At 36.6% G+C, this 21,990-nt stretch overlaps 1 protein-coding gene and 1 pseudogene across 1 annotated transcript; both read left to right on the top strand.

Moving 5' to 3' along the window:
• Positions 1-1,343: 1,343 nt before the first annotated feature.
• On the top strand, positions 1,344-3,914 carry LOC113774963 (F-box protein SKIP23-like). The gene is made up of 2 exons (XM_027319634.1): positions 1,344-1,569; positions 2,526-3,914. The coding sequence occupies exon 2, from the start codon at positions 2,535-2,537 to the stop codon at positions 3,645-3,647; it is 1,113 nt and encodes a 370-aa protein (XP_027175435.1). The 5' UTR covers positions 1,344-1,569; positions 2,526-2,534; the 3' UTR covers positions 3,648-3,914.
• Positions 3,915-4,871: 957 nt separating this feature from the next.
• Positions 4,872-10,501, top strand: LOC113775890 (annotated as a pseudogene).
• The last annotated feature ends 11,489 nt before the right edge of the window (positions 10,502-21,990 follow it).

Below are 21,990 nucleotides of genomic sequence, written 5' to 3'. Positions count from 1 at the left end.
AAAAAATTCATTTTTGAAAAATATGAGAGATGGAAAAATTTATTTTTTGAAATGTGAGGAACGAAACAATTTATTTTGTAAAATGTTAGGGACGAAAAAATTCATTTTGTGAAATATGAGGGACTATGAATCAGATTATGTAAAAATTTGATTTGACAATTTTACCCTTAAAAACTGATCACATGCAAGTCACGTAGTGGATTCCGGCAAAAAATTAGTCGGAAACCTAGGTAGGGACCAAATTTGGTTAATGTGAATTTGTAAGGGACGTAAAATTATACTTTTAAAAGTGAGGGACGAAAAAAGTCATCTGATAAAATGTGAGGGACGTTTTGAACGATTTTCCCTTTATTTTTGCATGAATCAAATTGAATACAGTTTGTATTAACCTTTTAACTGTCAGTCTTCATGCAAATTGGATATGTGATATTGCTCCATACAAAAGATAGAAGAAAAAACAAATAAATACATGACCTGGATTGTTTCAAAAATTTCCTAATGTTTCTCTCTTGAGGTGAAAAATAAGGCATTGATTACTACATAGGGGTGACTTAGTGAACCAAAATGATTTAATGTTACTAACTAAACTATTGTTGCCTTAACCATTAGGGGTGTAAATGAGGCAAGTAGAGCACGAATTAGCCCTCTGCTCAAGCTGGAACTAGTGAGAAATAGTTTTGCTTGAACTCGAACTCGAACTTGATTGAGAATTAAAATCAGAACTTGAGATCTACGAAGGCTAAGATTGAGCTCAAACTTGACAGCCACACAATTGATCGAACTCAAGTCTTAACATGAGACGAGTTCGAACTTAAACTCTAGTTAAAAACACACACACACACTAATGTGCTCGAGTTTGGCTCGTTATCTCAGCAAAGCATGCTCGAGCTAGACTCGAGCCCATGTTGACCAAGTTCAAGTGGGCATTTCATCCAATTACTAAAGAGCTGCTCTCTAGCAGCTCTATTTGTTTACAAGAACTTTGAATGTGTTTCTTTCGTTCTTTGACTTTTGTTACCATCAAGTTAGTAAATTTGGATGTTGCAATGCCACAATTTTTCAATATTTATGTGTAACCAAATGAGAAGGAATAAATATTTTTGATGATATAATTAGAGGCAGAGGATGAGTATTCGGTTTGGTCCAGCGGACTGTACCAGAATTTTGGTATCAGGTTGACAAGCTTTAGTACAAAAAACACAGGAATTGTCACATTAATATCGTACAAGCTTATGGTAAAATAAAAGAAAATGAAAATGAAGGAGGGAATTGCTACGTCGGCATGATATCCTTTTAGAAATTCCAAGGTCTACTAAAAATAAATGCTAGTCCTTACTCGTGGGAAGACTTTTCAAAGTGCACCAACTTTCAACTGCCGTGGAGATCAATCTTTCCTACACCTTCGACTTTCCTGGTGCTGTCAACTTCTTGAAGTTGGAATTTGAGTGATATAGAACTGGAAAATCACCTCAACTTTGAGGTCAATACAGACCATTGGAGTCGCAGCAGGGAACACTTCAGTCTTGTTCTCCTTTCATCTATCCTCAGCAGCTACCAGTTTAGTTTCAGGTAATAAGCTATGTCATACTAGAATATGATTGAAATGCTTGCAAGAAAGCCTGTTGAAGTAACAGATCATATATCTAGTAGAAGGCATTTCAGTTCTTGGTTTGATATCAAGATTTGCAATCCTTGTGCTTTGTTTATGGAAAGGTTTTTTTTAGTAAGTGGTTTGCATCATAACTTGATTAAAGATTGTAAAGATATATGATAATAACCCTAGCTACCAGAGTTCTGTTTCCGTTAATGAATTCTGTTTTCTATTTGATGATGAGTTTATTTTCCTCGTTGATGAGGGATGAGAATTCAATTCTTACCATCTTCATCACCAACTACTGCTAGATTTCTGGCCCTCCTCTTCAAGAATAAGTTAATGAAAGACACTTTGTAACTTTGCTGCCTGGATTATTGTAGGAAGTCAAAGTTGTATCCCATTTTGGGGGATTAAATTATTGAAAACACAGAAGATAATTCAATGTAGTGGTTGAAGCTCTTAAGCTGTCGCTTCTACTTGTCCTTGGTGTCATATTCAGTGAATTTGCTAATTAAGTACAAATTATGTGAAGTTACGAGGGTTGTCTCCCCAATGCCTTAGATGGTTGCTCCTTCAAGTGCTACAGTTGCCTTGAACTTTGTGGATCCTCTACAATTGGCTAATACTATCTGTAAATTCTTTTTTTTTGTTAATAATTAATTGGTTAAGGAGTAAAAACAGCATGAACAGTTTCAGTTGATTGAGTAGTAAGATGTCTGTATCTGTAATGGGCTTGAATTCGTGTCCTTTTCACAAAAATCTCATTTTTCCGGATAGATAATCCAAGGATGTTGATTCGTGCTTGTCTTATTGATGTTTCCACTATAGTTTGTTTTTAAGGTGCCCATATTTTATGCAATGATCTAAAGGTTTGCTGTTACATATACATATCATAGTCCAAAACTTCATTATTCTCTCATGTTTCAATCAGAGATCACAAATGGCTGACTGGTCCCAGCTTCCATATGATATCATTCAAATGATTGCAATTCGATTAGATGCTGTTGAAGATTTTCTAGCATTTTCTGCTGTTTGTAGTTCTTGGAGATCATTTTACATGACCAAAAAATGGACTCCAGGTCCTCAAGTGCCTTGGCTAATGCTCTCTGATAATAAAAACAGTAACATGAGGAGTTTCTTTAGCTTGTACAGAGATAAGGTATACGAATTGGAGCTGCCTGAAGCTTGTGGTCGGAGGTGCTGGGGATCCTCTGATGGGTGGCTTGTAACTATAGGCAGTGACCTCGAAATCCATCTTTTGAATGCTTTTACCAGAGACCAAATAAGACTGCCTGCAGCAAGTACATTCCAGTTCCTCTTCAACGTAGCAGTTGATTGGTATCAGTTGATAGAGAAGGCCATTCTGATGAGGAAACCAAGCCAATCGACTGCTAGCAAAGAGGATTTCCTGATTGTGGCAATTTATGGTCCTCTAAGGCAGCTGGCCTTTACCAAACCAGGCTATGCTTCATGGATAACCGTTGAAGAATCATTTCAGTATAGGATCATGGATGTTGCTTGCCTCAACGATCAAATCTTTGCCATTTCTGCCACTGGTACCCTTCTTGTTGTTGACATCAATTCGCATCTCCCCGTGATTGAGCACATTGCAGCACCCCCACATGAATGGGCCAGGGACCAAATATTTTTGGTGGAATCGTTCGGAGAACTTTTGATGATTTACCAAAACGTCTACGTTGGTAATTTAAATCATACAGGTGATCCAGTACAGTTTGACGTGTTTAAATTTGATTTCGGCGCAAGAGAATGGACACAATTAATGGATTTGGGAGATCGAGCAATCTTTCTTGGTGATAACATATCCATGTCTGTTTCTGCAGCCAACTTGATCAACATCAGAGGGAATAGCATCTATTTCATTGGTAGTAAAGTTGAACATTGGTGGAGATATGATGTGCATTTCGTGGATCGTGATTCTGGGGTGTATAACATGGCTAGCAGGATTGTTGAACCATTTTACTTTGGTGCAGATTACCCCAGTTACTACTCTTGTCCAGTTTGGTTGACACCTACTTTATGCTACAACTGCTAATCCCATCCATTTGCATAATCTCTGCAGGATCACAACTTGACAGGTAATGGAAGATGGTATAAAGGGAGATGAGACAATGAATAGGTCTGATAATGGCCATAATAGTGTTATTCTTGTGTGTATGATCTTCAACTTGATTCATCATATCTTCTCATTGCATCAACTAGCTTCAAAGCTGAACGAATTTTGGGCATGTTAATGATAATTTGTGGTGTAAATAATAGTCACTCACCTTGATACTGATATATTATGCTTTGAACTCTTTCATCAACTAGGCCCCATGGTGTTGGAAATTGCCTTTTCCTCTTGGCAATTGATATCGTTGGCTAATTGTGAATGTAAAATATTATTGATTGACCTCAAAGTAGAGTTAGATGGATCAATGCAACATTGTTTACTGAAGACAGAGGTACTGGTAAACCAGGGAAAGAAAGCCAGGGGACCATGTAAATCTCACTCTTCCTTTGCTAAAAAATAAAGAGTAAATCTTACAAATATTAATAGTGTATATACTATCACGGTTGGATACATAACACATGAACAAAATTTGAATTTGAATTTTAAATTCAGATAAGTTGTCATGCATCCAACGGTGATGGTGTGTACACTATCAGTGTATAAAAGATTAATCCAAAAATAAAATAAAATAACTTAATATAAAAAATTAAATCTCACATTTCGCCTTTATTACCTAATGATTTGCAAAGTCGATGAATTTCTAATTTTTGTCCATCACATGTTCAAATGCATCAATATGGACACAAATCACAATTAGACCCATTCATTACCGGTTATAAAACTTGTTCAATCCATTCCAAGCATACAAATATCCCAAGTATAAGTTCTAAACTCTAATTGATCACATTGAAAATAGAGTAACAATCCAAATTAAAATTAATCAAAACAAAAAATTCTCAATAATTTAGAGAGTGTTCATTTTCCATCCACATAAATGTGGACCTGAGAATGAGTTTGGATTCTATAGTTTGATCCAAACCCTATGAGTTGTATTGGTTATAATACAATTTGATATTAGTATTCATTTTATTGTTGATGAGTTAGCTTTTTTTTTTTTTGGTATGAAGGCGCAATATGTATGTACACGTTCATCAGTGGCGCTAATTTTCTTCCCCTTTTCGCAGGGTTTAAGCATTATCAAGATTCCACGCTTTTGCTCACACACACTCTCTCACAGCCTACTCATTTCTACATGTGCCAGCCCTCGAAAGATCAAGGCCGAAGAGAAGAAAGAAATCATTATGATGTTGTCTCTTCGTCGAGCCTTTAATCCTTTCCGGTAATCTTCCCTTCCTTTTCTTCATCTATGCATTTTTCACTTCTTTTACATGTTTTCCTTTATTTTTTCTTTTTGCTTTTCCTTTCATGGGTAGTAAAGGGCTCAAGAAATGCCCTTTTCTTTAGGAAATTTTGGTTTGTTTTCCCCTTTTTTCAACCCTTTATGAAGAATATTTACGATGTGTGTTTTGATGTGTGGACTCTGATTGCAACCATAGAGTTGATTCTGCAATTTAACTCGTAATTTTCAAGGTGGCATTTTTGTTTTGGTTTTTGAAAGAAAAACAAATTTAGGAGAGGATTTTTGGAATGATAGAAGCTGGAACTAGTAATAGTTGGAGATGGGACAAAAGGTTTTTTTCCCCCTTCTTTTTGTCCATTTCTGAAAAAGAAGATAAATTATGTGAAGAAATGGAAGGAATGTACTTTCACTGATAAAAATGAATTCCTAGGTTGCTGCAATTTCTTAGTCAGACTATTTTCCTTCTGGATTTTGCTTTTGGTTAGATGTTATTATCTTACTAATATTCCTTTTTAAAATGAGAGAACAAGAATGTGCACTTTTGTTATCACCATTAGTGCTCTAATTTTGCATTATATTTATAAGCGGATATCTGATTAATTGAACTTTTCTGCTTAAGAAAAATGTGGATTCTATACATGGTTCTTTGCTAAGTTCTGGTTTGATCAGAGAAACTGAAAAAAGTAAATTTTTTAATGAAGCAGGAGGTTCGGTCAATCCAACTAGAATTTTTCCTATAAACCTGTAATGTGCCCCCAAAATGTGGATGCAGAAAGTACAAGGCATTTTCACCTAATATGGATGAGTTCTCTGTTATTACTGCAAAGTGATGTCCTCTAATGCCATTACATGTATAGAGAGCTGCAACTTTAGAGGCAACATGATCTTGCTAGTTAAATTGATTGAATGCTTGGGATTAGCATACAATACTTTTCCTTTCATAATAGATGTTGGTTGTCACATCCTCAACTTCTTGAAACCTTGTCACAGCTGATGAATTGATAGTTTTTTTTTAAAAAAAATTAGGGTGTAATATAAATCACCAAGAATGATGGGAAATGCATATGAAGTTATTTATTTATTTATTTATTTTTATATGGGGAAGGGGGGCTAACATGGGAGCCTAAAGTCCTTAGCTGTATCTGTTTAGGATTTTAACTTGTAGAAAGGTCAAAATAGGTTCGTACAGATGTTATTTTATTAGTGCTTTTCTTTTATTTATCTATTTATTCCTTTTGCATCATGTTGTGCTTCAATGGCTTTGATTATAAAGAAAACTTGCTGGATTACTTGTTTTGACTGCATTTACTTAATAGTCCACTGTATTTTGTTTGTACTCATTGTTGATCAAGTTTACCGTGTCTTCTAGGAATCACAGATTTGGAGCGAGGATTTCCCTATTTTGCTATGATTTAGAGACAACAAGGTGTGCATTGGAGAACTGCAATTCAGGTTATACTGGATCTCAACAAATGATATCCAGTAGATATCTGTCTCCGACATGGTTCTTCAATGCAAGTTGTGATTCTCAAAATTGACTTTCAGGAACCCGCAGTTTCACTTCTCAGGCTGGCACTGAGAGTAGTGGGCAAGATGATGTGACTTGGAGAATGGGTTTACCGAGTTTGGGACTTCAACTACTTCTGATCTCTTTAATGAAAGCCATGCAGTTCATGAAAATGAGGATGATTTAATCTGTGAATCAGAACTCTCTGAAGAGGATGCTGGTAATATTGGGGAGGCCAAGCCTCAAAATGAGCTGGGGGTATCTGGTATTGAGACTGATGATGGAAAGAGAACTCTGCAGTAAACAACTTTCTTCCGTATTGTGCAAGGCCATTTTGGCTGCTCCAGCTTTTTGTAGACCACTGGATTGAAGAAGGAAATGAAGTAACTCGATCAGTAATAGCATCAACCATGTTCCATCTGCACAAGAGACAGATGTTTGAAAGCGCTTTAGAGGTAATTTAGTCTCATAGGTGGTGCTTTATATCATTTACCAGATTCAGCATTAATATTTGCAAAATTGATTCTACTTTTGGTATTCATAGCTACACTCAATTTTACTGTTTTTATGTTTCTGTATTTTAATGGTCATAATCTGAGGATGTTTCTTGTGCTTTAGCTTTTGGAGAGTTGCCTAATAAACATAATTTCTGGAAAAAAACTCTTTAAGAATTTGAAACTATATATTTATCCAAAATATTGTAAAACACTAATGTTTGATAGGCATCTGATATGTCTGGATGCTTAGAAGCATTTTGTATAATCTTACATTTAGCTGAAAAAAAATACAAGAGAAGCAATTGATAACATTTTAATTGCATTTGGTTGGAAAAATAGAGAATCAGCTTACTTGAAGAATAATTAGAGCGGTAGAATCTGCTTAAGTAACAAATTGGAATTTAGAATATATTTTTGAAGCCTTTTTGATATCTAGTATGTACTCTTGTACCCCTTTCAGTAGTGGCTTCCTCTGGATATTGATATTTTGAGTGCTTAACTGTGAGAGAGGTCCTCATCTTTAAGGCATTGACTTCCATAACTGGAAAGAGTTTTCTCTCTTTGTGCGGAAAGCTGATGCCTGTCTATTTGGAGGTTGGAAGTTCTCTCTTTGCATCTTTAGGTGTGTTATAGAACATGAGGCTGTTATCTAGCTTCTTCTCAGGGTTTGTTCAAGTCAACCAAAAAGTTGGTGCTTGCTCAGACAAGACACCTTGCATTCTCATGGTGATGATTCATTCATCCATCATATGGGTTTATTGTTATCATTGTAGACAATGATTTGTCTAAATAAAAACAGTATAAGAATGGATCTCGGGCTAACTGAGTTAGAAAGTTTTTGACTAAAATGGACTAGGAAATTCTAGTGAGTTTTGGCACAGTTTTAACCAGTCAAGACATGGATATTGTAGTCAATAGCATCCAAACGTCTAAGTTCTGTTAAATCCTTCTAGAACAAATTAGTACTGAAGTTCTTCTTGACTGTCAATGGCCAAGTTCCCTTTTATTTCTTTCTTTTTGGTTGTCCTTTTCTTTCCTTTTCTGTTCTTTTTGAAAGTAAAGATGCTATGCTTGACCATACCAAATTCTTGTTGATTATTTAGTCATTAGAGTTCCTTAGTCCAATAATGGTTGGAGAATTTAGATAATCCGATATTTGGGTAGTAATTTTTGTCTTTCTCTGAGCATGTCATTTTTCTTGTGCGCATCCTAAGAACTCAACCTTGAAAACCATGGGAGTCTATTGTATTCTAGTTCATCCGAATAAGGACAATCTGCCCAAATGATGCACATATTGTGCTTGTATAGTTGTGAGGTTAAATAGCAGAATAAACATTCTAGCAAAGTGGTGATTTCTTGGTTGAAGTGCATTCTTATTTGCCTGTATGGTTGAGGTTTGTTTATGGCATGTCACGTATGCAGTGAGCCACCAATATGGAGTGGTTTACACTGATGCTTGAGCTTAGATATGTGAAACTGTAGGGAGATGGTACTCTTCCAAGAGTTAATACTATTAGTTGAGCTGTGTGGACCAGTTTTAACTGTAAGTGCTAGACAAGACAGTGACATGGATATATTGGGAGGTACTGAACTACATGGTAGAAGAAAGTTTTGCTTATAACCAAATGTTCCATGTCTATTTTCCCATATGCCAATAGGACAGCAACAATTTTGAAGGAACTTTTCTTCTTGCTAATACTAGCATATGTTCTTGAAAGATTCACAACTACTCAGGTACAGATGTTACAATGTATAATTCACACATGCTTATAGAGTTTCACCTGATCTGTTTCATGTTCGTTTTATGCTTCTGGAGTTATTTACACTTCACATATTTATTTTCATTGGACAGTTCTCAGAGTGGTTGGAGTTGGAAGGCCACGAGTTTGGTGAGAGAGATTATGCTTCTTGTGTTGATTTGATTGCCAAAGTGCATGGTCTTCAGAAGACAGAAAGTTATATTGCAAACATCCCAAAATCCTTCCAAGGTGAAGTTGTTTATCGTACACTATTAGCCAATTGTGTTCCTGTAGCAAATGTGCTGAAAGCTGAGGAGATTTTCAATGAGATGAAGGATCTGGGATTCCCAATTACAAACATTGCTTGTAATCAGTTGCTTTTTTTGTATAAGAGGTCAGACAAGAAGAAAATTGCTGATGTTCTATTGTTGATGGAGAAGGAAAAGGTAAAGCCTTCTCTATTCACATACAAACAATTGATAGATGTCAAAGGTCAATCAAATGACATCACTGGCATGGAGAAAATAGTTGAGACAATGAAGGATGATGGTTTAGTACCTGATTTTACTATAAAAGACTTGTTAGCTAAGCATTACATCTCTAGTGGGCTGAAAGAGAAAGCTGAGAATCTGTGGAGATGAATGTAAAGAAAATCGTTGGGCCTACCACTCTTTACTTCCTATATATGCAGCCCTTGGAAAATCTAATGAAGTGGAAAGAATCTGGAAGATTTGTGAATCTATACCACGGCCTCTGGAATGCTTGGTAGCCATTGAAGCTTGGGGAAAGCTAAACAAAATTGAAGAAGCAGAAGCAGTGTTTGATACTTTGTTGACAGCATGGAGTAAGCTGTCCTCAAAGCATTGTTCTGCTCTACTGGGAGTTTATGCAAATCACAAATTGTCGGACAAAGGAAAGAATCTTGTGTAGCAGATGGCCGATAGTAACTGCCATATAGGGCCACTGACTTGGGATACGCATGTTAAGTTTCTAGTTGATGCTGGTGACGCTGAAAAGGCTGACACCATTTTACGGAAAGTTGCAGAACAGAATCAAATGAAGCCAATGTTAAGTTCTTACATGACCATTATGGATCACTATGCAGAGAGGGGTGATGTACAAAAAACTGAAACTTTTCCACAGGATGAGAAAGGTGGGGTATCTACCCATATCCGACAGTACCAACCACTTGTTCAGGCCTATATTAAAGCCACGGCTCCTGTTTATGGGTTCTACAACAGAATGAAAGCTGACAATCTATTCCCCAACTGCCCAGCAGAGCCTTGGCAGCTCAATTGGCTCAGGTAGATCCCTTTAATGAGACAGTTTCAGAGTTGCTCAAATGAGGTGGTCTACTGGAGATTTTCCGGTTGCAAAATTGTTTGCAAGCAAAGTTATGAATTGTCTGCATCAGCATGTTATTGTACAGAATTAGGTGTAGAATTAATTGAAGGTTGAAAACTAAGCATTCTTGCTTCTTTTTTGGTTTTAAAATGTTCCATTTTTCCAATTGGAACCAATCTGATGTGCTTGTCCTTGCTTCTTTTGTTGCAGTGCCTTCCTAAATCCTTGGTGAAAGGTTGGGGAGTAAATCTGGCTACACTTCCTGGATGTTTTTACCCCACTTGGGATCTAACGGGTTATGGGTCTAACAGCTTGACCTTTCATTGAAACAGGTCCTAGGAAAGTACTTTGCTTTTGGCTGTGGTGTGTGTGTGATTAATCTTCTAAATAGATGTAAGCCATTTTTGGACAGCAAAATTAGCTAAAAATTGTCAAAACGAATAATTATGCTGCAACTAATTACTACGCAAATTGTTTCTAACACGTTGAGCATTCGACATTGTGGTGGTTGCAGCTATGTTTGCGTGAAAGACAATATGCCTGTTCTCTTTTCAGATGCTGCACATAATATAATGATTTTAATTACATGAAAGAAAAGCTCAATCCAGGTCATCCTTAAACTGTTCAAAATTTTAGAAAGCTTGCTAATCTTCAAGTGATGCTTAGTTAAAGCTTGAGGAAAATCATGAAAATGTTGAAGGTTCGATTTCCTTGAACTCTTTATCTCTTTCTAACAATCCAACCTACCTTTTATATATGGTTTTGTCACCTCTACTTTAACCGTTTATTTTAAAAGATTTAAAACTTCATAGCTCCTTAATAACCTCAATTTCTTTCCAACTTTCCTCCTTAATGACCACAATTTCTATTCCTATCACAAAACTAACAACTATCCAACTCTTGCACATGCTGTCATTTCCCTAATAAATTTGATTCTTCCTAATCAACCCTTGTTACCAGAATTTAAGTACAAGAAATGATAGGACTGAATTGATTTTTTATTTTTTATTTTCTTTTTAGCAATGGAGGGGTAAGACTTAAGAAGTGATAAGCGAGTAGGGTATTTAAAATCAGAACTTCTAATTTCTAGAAGCTGTCGGTCAACCATTAGATCAAGGCTTTTTCAGCGGGACATAATTGATTAATTACTAGCAATAGTTTAGGTACCTTTTTTTTTTTGTGTAAACCTGGTGTCTGATGACTGCATTAGACTCGACTAATCTGGGCCCCAACTATGATTTTGGTATTTAACTTTCACCATTATTTGATTATTAAATTGCTAAGTTACTCGTTTTTGTCTTTGTTTTACTTTAGTTGCTAAATCAATATAATATAACATATTTCTAGTATCCGCTACTTAATTGTTGCTTAGGATGACAAATTCTGTTGGGATTGATGATTTTATTGTTATATTTGGTTTCAAAATAAGTTATCTTGAAATGGTGTTTGGATGTGGACACACAATTTATAATTAATTAATATCATGAGTTAAATTTTCACTTACCATTCATTTCCTGAGAACCCACCCACCCACTTTATTCAAATTCCTTACCTTAGATATGGTCACACAATTTATAATGAAATCATAAGTTAAATTCTCACCTACTATTCATTTCTCTATGGCTCACCCACTTTATTCAGAATCCTTACCTATTTCATGTACAAATGCAAAGGTAACTGTTGGCATTTTATAAGGATAAAAAGCCTCCAAAAAAAAAAAAACCTATTGGCTTCTTTATTGCTCTCCTTCATCTGAATTCCCCATCCTTGTCTTTTGGGGTAATCTGCAATGCTTGGGTCACTATTTTAGAAAGGTTGGATGTTGGATTGATGAATTATTCATGGGGATACAATTTCATTTGTTTGTCGGCATACAGTTGACTAATCATCCAACTGTTGCTACTACTCTATGCAACTTTAATAAAGTGGTTAAGATCGATAAAGAACGAAATCATTGAAACAGTGATGGTTTATTAGTTATAAACATTAGTCACAAGAAAATACATTTACTTATCGAGACATTACTCTTGAATCGTCCAATAAGTACTTGCTTTCAATAATTTTTGAAAGTATGTAATGAATGAATGCTTCAGAAAAAAAAAAAACAAAAAACAACACAATATGCAGAAACTATTCATCAATAGTTTCTGATAGAATTAGGTTTTACTTGTTGGTTTCTTGTTTAAGGCTTCGATTTCGCATCTATAAATGAATGCAGCAACTAGTAGAATGAAAATTATTCTATTGTGATGTATTTTCTAGTTTTATTGAAATTAAAAAAAAAAAAGATGCATGGGACAGAGAAGAGAGAGAGACGGGTTGTTCATGTGTGGTTTGCATGTCTGTCCCAATAAATCATTTTATATTGTGTTAGTATTTTAGGGTCAAACATTGTGGGCTAAGCATTTTTTACAAATAATTACTCAGGTAAAGCCAATCCAAACTTGTTTGTTTAACTCAAGTATGAGACGAAAAGGAGATTGTTATGGCTACCTGAATACCCCACCAAAGGAAAAGAAAATAAATGTCCTAAACCAAACATGATTACAAAGTGTATGTATGGAATCAATTCGCGCGTACATCACTTCAACAGAAATCAAACCTAATTAACTTGTCCCATTTCAAAAAGACAACACAGTCCTAGGTACAGAAAGGGACATTATTAAATCAAGAAATACAATAATTAACACATAATGAATAATTAAAGTTATTACAAGTGCAACCATATTAGAAATTAATTCTGACTACTTTATCATGCCTTGGAGTGAATTATTGCTGGGTTAATTTCACTTTGCATCCTTAAATTATACCTAAATTTTTATTTTGGGTTCTAAACTTTAAAATGGAATACTTTATTCTCCAAAATATAAAATATATTTCCCTTTAGTCTTCAAACTATAAAATATATTCCACTTCAATCTCTAGGATATAAAATTTGTCCCGCTTAAGTATAAAATTGGTCCATTTTTTTCAACCATGTCACATAAATGGGACAAATTTTAAATTTGAGGTATTAAAGTGTCGTATTTTAAAGTTTAAAAACCAAAATGGGACTGTGGGAATAATTGAAGGGTGCAAAGCGGAATCAATCTCTTTTTGCTTCCTTGTCTCCAATTTTGATTCATTTCTCATCTGATCCGATCTCTTTGTTGGTCTGGTGGCGTGAATTGTTCTAAAGTCAAGTCACAATTTATTTAACAACCTCTTGTGCTGTTGGTTGTTTCCAAAACTTTAAAGTCTTGATGTTGTAGGTGGGAGGTCAAGAGTTCAACTTACCACTTAATTGTGGCTGCCATTGTCAGAACCCAGCTTCAAGAAGAAGATACAAGGAAGACTAGTTGAAGAAGAAGAAGAAGGAAAAGGAGGAATCGAGGAAGAACAGGGAGAGACAGAGGAACTAGGAATATGAGAGAGAAATTGACTTGAAAATTCTGATATTGCCTAATGGCTTTCCATCATTTACAACTATATATACATGCTTATCTTTACTAATCAATCCAAAGCCCTCCACTAAACTACAATATTAACAACTAAGAATTTGGATTATCTAATACATTTGGGGCCATGACAATACTCCCCCCTTAAAAGAATCCTTGTCCTCAAGGATTGAGTTTTGAAACTGAAAACTGGAGAAATGCAACATTCATAGAAATCTTGTGAACTATCTTGGTCAACTTCAGACAATCAAAATGCAGCCCATAATCTTCTAATACCAGTTGCTTTCCCAATGGCATTGTGCTACTCAAAGACAGGGTGCAACAGAGAAATCTCTTTGATCTCACCCTTCCAAAACTCTATCAAAAGTTGTTTTCTAAGTTGGAACAACTCCTTTGCAACATCCGGTTGTAGCCAGTCCATAACCCTATTCCATTTCTGAATTTTGAGCTTTAAGTTTTCTAACTTCTACACATATTTCTTAAAGAGTAAATGTGAAACTCTTGAATGCAACAATTCCCTCAAACTACCAGTGCTACCCATAAATGTAGTCACACACTCAATCCAATGCCACTGATTTAATCATTTCCACATCCATACCGGCTTGGTAACCACTAAGGCCATAAAAAACAAGTGTGAAACTTGTATTTGATTCAGTAGCAAAGGATGAATCTTGATCACTAGAAACATCTTCAAGGAGAGACATGCAACCATTATTCAAGTTTACCCAAGTGGCTATTCTATAATTTTGGCTTGGACTTTGATTAAAACTTCTTGTAAGAGTGCCACCTTTGAACCTAATAATAATTTCTGCCCATGCTTTAATCACAAATTTGGACTCCTTTCCGATGATTCCAGCCAAGTGCTCTTGAAGGAAAACACTTGCGATAACCTCTATGAGGTCTCCTAGCTTAAAAAACTGTAGCACAAATTTGGTGTCTGCCTTCGAGGCACTAATTACATAATCTCCAATCAATCCAGGACCTCCTAACAACATCAACAATTTGAATTCTTCAACAGCTTTGTGATTTTTTTGAACAACAACCCATAGCTGCAATACACTAGGCTCTTCCACTTCATCTTGCAATCTTTGCCTTTCTAGTTTATGACAACCCTCAACAGATTTAGACATATTAATCTCTTCTTTCATCAATTGCAAGTCGTGTGACTCAATATCAACATTTTCTTGAATACCAATTCCATGAGTTTCAATCTCTATGTCATCCAGCACTTGATGATTTAAGATGATTTCATCATATTTTCCATCTTGTCTAGAATTTCCCTTAGAAGACATAACCAAGTCAGTACTTGAAAATTGTGGAAAAGAAATCATGCCAACTTTTTCCTCAATCAACTTCTGATTCAAATTAATTGTCTCAGTTTCAAGAAGTTGATTCTTGAATTCTAATTCTCGTTCATTGCCCCACGTTGAATGTTTCAACTCCCCTTGAACTGAAATGACTGAAGAAGGAAGCTTTGAACTTTCATCAAACAAGTGGTGTTCTTCAATTGCAAAACTATAGTCACCTTTCAAATGTTCTTCCATTTCACCATGGAAGGCTCTAAACTTTTTTGTTTCTACCGTCGCTGAATGTGCATCAGTCCATTTCTTGATTGGGGTAGATTTTGAAAGAGGGACCTCCTTGGTTTGAATGGATGTGGCAGGCTTTTCCCCAATAATTCTTTGATGCTCTTCCAGTGTATACCCCTTTTTATGACTGAGTATTCGAAGCATAATATTGAAATTACAATTGAATTTGTACATTGTTACATCCAACTTATGATAGCCATCCTTTCCTTTTGCGGCCAACTGTTCTTGGAATCTTTGAGCTTGTAATTCAACTTGTTCCTGCAACTCATCCATATTCAAGTCTCCCCTCTTGATTTGGTCTTCTAAGAGTTCATAGACATTATTTTCATCCATTGGTTCAATTTAATAAGGTGGGAATTTGGAACTCAATCCGGTAGTAGTAGTAGTAGTAGTGGATTATTGGAGAATCTTGAAAGGTTAACAAGAAGGAATCAGAAATAGAAGATAGAAAGGATCAGAGATAGAGTAGAGAGAGAAAAGAAGAAAAAATAGAGAGGGAAGGGAAGGGAAGAAAGAAACAGAGCTTGCAATTGAAATCAATAGCAGTCCAAGGAAGGGCTGCTCTGATACCAATTGTCAGAACCCAGCTTCAAGAAGAAGATACAAGGAAGACTAGTTGAAGAAGAAGAAGAAGGAAAAGGAGGAATCAAGGAAGAATAGGGAGAGACAGAGGAACTAGGAATATGAGAGAGAAATTGACTTGAAAATTCTGATATTGCCTAATGGCTTTCCACCATTTACAACTATATATTCATGCTTATCTTTACTAATCAATCCAAAGCCCTCCACTAAACTAAAATAGTAACAACTAAGAATTTGGATTATCTAATACATTTGGGGCCATGACACCACTTCAACGGAGTTCTCCATCGGTTAGGCTCTCACTCTCCCTCCCCTAGTCTAAGTTAAAATAGGTTATACTAATATTATCGTAGCGACAAAAAAAAAGTCACAATTTGTTCTAAATTCAAAATCATCTTTTGCACATTTCACATCTGAATTATGATTTAAAAACCTAAAACATCTAAAGATATTTTTTTTTGGCAATTCAATACAGGGAAAACATACTTTAGCTGACTCTGATGTAATGCATTGCATTCAAATGCATATCATATTTATAAATTGTAAAAAGAAAATGATAAAACTAATTTATTCCACTTTTCCTGTGGAAATATGGCTTTTTGAGTTTGCACTTTTAATCTTTCTTAATCCAACTGCAGATCTAACATATGGAACGATAGTCCTACTAAGATCACACCATTAATGAGAAAATTAATTTCGTGTGCAATTCCAATAGAAAAAGAAAATAATTCATGCTTTTTAAAATCCTACAATGCTTTGTCCTCTAAACTTTTAGACCTCAAACCGACTATTTGTCATAATATTGTAGCTTTTTATCTTTGTTTTTTTTAATTTGTCATTGATACAAGTATTAAATAATGGAGGGACCGTTTTACCTAACCTAAGTACCACACCAGAAGAAGAAATTATCAAAACATGGTCTGTTCATCATTATCAACCCCAATCAGACCTCATAACCTAAACAGATAATATAAACAAGTTTACAATGATTAATCAAATAATCATACATAATTTTTATAGCGCACGTACAAAACGTGAAATACATAAAAAATTAATTAACCTTGACTACATGAAATAATGATCCTGTTGTGAAATCCAAAATCGCGCCCTCTTGATCTTCCAACCCATTCCAATTATATTATCACTAGTGTAAGTCAGGGACAAATCAAATAATCAATATTTAATGTCCACAATTTGTAAATGACCATTTTTTATTGAAACTCCCCTAGGTCTTCTCCCACCATTAACAATTTAATAGCAACATTTTTTTTTCTTCATAATTGACTACAACAAACATATTAGACACAATTAAGAACACGAATTCATCAAAACAACCAAGTAAGCATCCAAAAAGATTAATTTTTTTTTTTACTTAATTTACAGATTTTCTTGGGACCTTGTTGAGAGCTAAGGCCACAAGTTGGGAGCCTTTTCAAACTTGCGTATAGAGGGGTCCATGGACTTTATCTCGTGCAGTAGGACCTTAAAATCATGGTTTCTCAAGATCAAAATCCCATCTGGGATCATTTTTTTTTTGCAGGATCAAGTAGTGGGATTGGTAGATTTTACCACAAATTTAAAATATAGTCATATCTAAGATTTTTTAAGTTTGCAATTCATGTAATTCATGTGCAATCAATACAGTGATATTGTTAATTAAGGTTAAAATTGTGCTATATAAAGTATTTGGGGCAGTTTAGAAATTTAATAAATTTGGGACTGAATATAACAGCCCCACCTTCCCCTAAGGCGGACCAAAGGGGTTTGCGGACTGCTTGCCCAACTCTCGCCAGGACCACTAAGACGGTAAAACACAAACTCAAGTCGTTCCAGAATCTATTGGCGCGCTTAACCAAACCAACAATCGTGAAACGGAAAACGCAAATCGAAACGGAAAACAAATAGTGACTACCACGTCACAATCCGACCAAGACCCAATTGAATACAAGTAACATCATATAATCCTTGAAATAGATTATACAAACCAAAATTAACAAGTGAACATGAGTACACACTTTTACAAACCACATTCGTATTTTTACACATCAAAAGGTAATATTTGAATCCAAGTACAATTAGGGTTTCCAACCAGTGAAGAGCTATACAAAATATCTAAACTAGCTCAACTCATTCTTCAAAATCAAAAGTCCAAAGAATAGTTCCCTGTAAGGAAAACAAAATTTAACGGAGTGAGCTTTCGCCCAATGAGGTACCATCACGTAAATATACCAGGATCGCATAAACACAAGAATATTCAATTCAAATCCATTCATCAAGTGAGCAAAATCAACACCACACAATGATAAAGAATAAAAGGATACGGACGGCTCTCAAGAGCCCTTTTCCTCTTTTGCCATATTTGATCTTATCTCATTGACTCTCCGTCAACGTATACAGGATAATCATAACCGTAGACTCCTCTTTACTCCGATTTTCCATCCACCACACATTCCCCCCGAACACCAAGCAGTACAGAGTTGGTAATACTCTAGTATACTGGAATCAAGGGTCTCATACCCAAAGATTCCCAAATACAGTCCTCATGGCTTGTCAAATTTTCTCGACCAAGTCCTTACTGGCTCGAGTCAATTGACTTCCAATGAGGTAGAGTTCAGAGTTAATAGTAATGGTCGTTGGATACACGTCCACACGAAACCAAATCAAGTACAATCAAGAGAAGTTCAAGTGATACAGTAAACGGTCAAGTAAATCATAGAGTACAAGAGTGATAAAGTACACCCTCGTCTCATCTAGCATAAACAATAATCACAAGTAGTCCAATCACAGATTCCAAGTACAGTAAAGCCACAGAATAACAAACATGTGAGTAGTACACTCACCAAGTCAAACAAAGTAATTTCACAAGTTTTCGCCAACGTGAGCCTCAGATCACCGGCACTCCCTATAATAAACAAGGAAGTACAATTAAGACTCGGACACGAGTCGAATACCTCTTAAATGAACTATTAAGGCAAAAACCAAATACAGATTGAAAATGAAAAATACATAACATTTAGGGTTAAAAGTAGAAACAAACCCCAAAACCTTTCATTTAGATCCAACCTCAACCCAAACTCACAAGAATCCAATATCCTAACATTTGGACAGCATTTCCCCTAAAATTTCAGCTTTTCCATCCTACAAAACAACCATTAAAATGCATCCAAAACAACCACAAGCACCCAAACAATTCATAGGCCATTCAATATACTTCATTAGGGTCACAATACCCCTTAATCATAGCCAATTAGAAGCTCAACAACCAACCCTAGAAAAGCCCCAATTAGAAACCCTAAATCTGAAATTTTTCCACACAAGCGGAAATTTTCCGCAAATACCCACAATTAACGCACAAGAGGTCTATTTAACACCATTTAGAGCCATCAATTCAAGTCCAACCATATCCATCGTAGGAAAACAGAAAAATTCTCACAAAAATCAGAAATTTATCTAATTTCACTCTAATCCATAAAATCTTTCATAAAATCAACTAGTTAGCTACCATAAGTCACCAATTGACCATTATTAGGAACAAAGAGTGAGTTCCAAACAAAATACCTTAACTCTTCAAGAAAGGTAGTAGTTTAGGGGTTTTTCTTCCAAAACAATTCCACCAAGTCCTTCAAACTCCCTTAGCAAGTCGATTTTGTGGACTAATTCAAGAGTTAATCGGTTGGTTTTCAAGATGTAAGCAAGAATGGAAGATGAAAGGTTGAAGCTTTCTTTTCTTTCTCTCAAGATGAAGCTCGGCGAAGGAGGTGATGAAGTGAAGATGATTTGGGTCAAAATTGAAGTTTTAGTAAAGTTAAAGAAAAGTTAGGCAAGTCAACTTTGACTAGGTAGTGACACTTGGCACTTTGTTGTTGTTTGAAGTCATTTTCTTGTCTCCCCACGGTTAATCCATCTAGATAATTTCTAATTATCTCCTAACACCTAGGAATTAAATCCCTTTATGCAAATTTTAACTTAATTGGCCGAATTTCTCTCACTTAATGCACTAGCGGGTCCCACGTCCAATATACATTCCTAATTTCGCATGAACTAACTTATACTAGAAAAATGATTTAAAAACTCTATTTACTGATAAAAGATTGATAAAACTAATATAATAAAGGCAATTTAAAAAAAATGATGCATCGGAATAAAATAATGCCAATTTTTTTTTCTGGGTTCTCATACTGAAGAGGTGAATTCTGATCGGATAAGTTGCCTCGGGTAGCTGGAGTGTAATCCTGCTGGAAGAGGTAACTACACGAAGATCACCTGCTCAGTTTATCAGAGACGGGGCTAGGTCCCTCGATTTTCCTCTGACGATCTAGTTAGTTTTTAGGTGAAAAATGTAAAAATATTCTCAAAGTTTAGGCTTTTACCAGTAAAATTGTCCTTGTCTTAGTGAGGGGTCATGATATTTATAGGGGACAATTTGGAGGGAAGAATCGTGGGGTTCAAGTCCCTAGAAATCTGATTTAGACAGCATATCACCCTGACTTGACAACTCTGGGCAGTGGGCAGTGTGTCAGGGCAGTAAACAGAGTGTGACAGGAGTCACATCTACTTTTCAGTTGTCAGATCCTTAGACAGGACTTCGGTTGTGGTGTAAATCGCCACTCCGTTCCATAGTGACGTCGGATGCTGAGATTACCTCAGTCATCAGCATCCATGGAGTAGCAGAGGTGATCATAGCAGATGGATCATCCCGGAGTGGGCTGGAGAATCGGTTCGGGCAATCCGAACCGGGATGAGCATTCTCAATAAGCCCCCCAAGCCTCGGGATAGTATTGGTTGCTAGTAGATTCCTGAGGTTTTCATGAGAAAATAACGAAAAAACCCCTGTACGCCATAATGATGGCACGTAGAATACGAGCGAATAAGGACATACGGAAGGTGATAGGACAATTGTCAATCTGAGTGATGGAACGTGGACATGTAGAGGACAGGAAGACAAAGGGTCAGGCGACGGTTGGTCAAAACGATGGCCTCTCATAAATGAGGAGGCGCGCCTTTTTTGAAAGTTCAATGTACCGTCCCTTGGTTTCCTCTTCCTCCTTATAAATAGGGGGTCCTTTTCTCACTTTTCACCCTTTTTTTCACTTTCACTTTTTATTTCTTGCCGTGAGAACTTAAGCCATCAAAGCAAGCTCCCGAGGTGACGCTTCATTAGTAGCCATCTACCCACCTAAAAATAGTAAGTCCGTCTCTTCTTCCTCTTTCTGCTCATGGCTCGGGTAACCCGCACACACAGGGAAACAGTGAGACCGGGTTTCAATGAGGCAGAGAGGCTTGACCCATCTGAGGAGAGAACCTCTTCAGACTTCGGGGAGGAGATAGCCGAAGCGTCCAATGAGGCCGGGACGTCACAAGTGCAGGACAAAAAAGAATCCGAAATGATATACATCGACGAACTAGGGACCGAGGTGCCCAGGGATGAGGGCGTGCTTGAGCCGTCCACCCCTTCGGACCTATCGGCTATCGACTACGACCAAGTCCCAATGTTCAGTAGTATCATGGGTGAAGCCCTAACAACTGCACTGGTCTGCAGATACCCCTTTCGGGGAGACTACAATATCCGCCCATCCGGGCCAGACAAATCAGCAGAGCTTCCTCCGAGAAATAGGGTGGCTATCTATGCGGATCAGTTGGAAGACGGGCTCAGAATGCCGACCACCAGGTTCTTCCGGGACTGCCTCAGATATTAGAGGGAGAGGATCATTCAGTTCGTTCCCAATGCAGTTCGAATCCTTGTCGGATTTGAGATGCTGTGCCGGCATCAAAAGATAGCCCCCTCAGTTAATCTCTTCCGTCGCTGTTATACCATAAAAAACAGTGGGAGTGAGAAGGGATGGTTCTACTTCGGGAACAGAGTCCCGAAGTTAGTAGTGGACGCTCCGTCCTCAATAAAGGAGTGGAAGTGTAACTTTGTGTTCGTTCTACTAAGGACTTTCCCAGGGGGTTCTGGTGGAGGCCCCCCATCACGGCGAAAGATATTTCCCCGGGGAACATAGAAGAAGAGAATTTTCAGAAATTCATGGGGTCGGGTCTTAGGATCAACAGTTGGATTTTTTCCCAAGCAATCCTTGTTGATGGCAAGATCAGCTGAGTTCTGATAAGCCCGGATCGTCCTTCCTTCTTTTCTATTAGGCTTCAAAAACCTTGTACTTTTTCATTCATAATCTTGTTTTTATTTTTGTTTGATTCTAAATAACCTCACTTTTTCCTTATGCAATGGTAAGAATGTCCGACCTGATCATTTTGGATAACGCCGTGGTGGCCAAGAGACAACCGAAGCGGAAGGCCACTGTTGAGGCATCTAGTCTGTAGAAAAAGAAGACC

This window comes from Coffea eugenioides, chromosome 6 (genome assembly GCF_003713205.1).
Source record: "Coffea eugenioides isolate CCC68of chromosome 6, Ceug_1.0, whole genome shotgun sequence".
Classification (NCBI taxonomy): domain Eukaryota; kingdom Viridiplantae; phylum Streptophyta; class Magnoliopsida; order Gentianales; family Rubiaceae; genus Coffea; species Coffea eugenioides.
The sequence above is the reverse complement of the archived record's forward strand: the minus strand, read 5'-3'. Positions and strand labels throughout refer to the sequence as shown.

Coding starts and splice junctions, on each gene's coding strand:
- LOC113774963 (XM_027319634.1), top strand. CDS start 2,535: ATGGCTGACTGGTCCCAGCTTCCATATGATATCATTCAAATGATTGCA.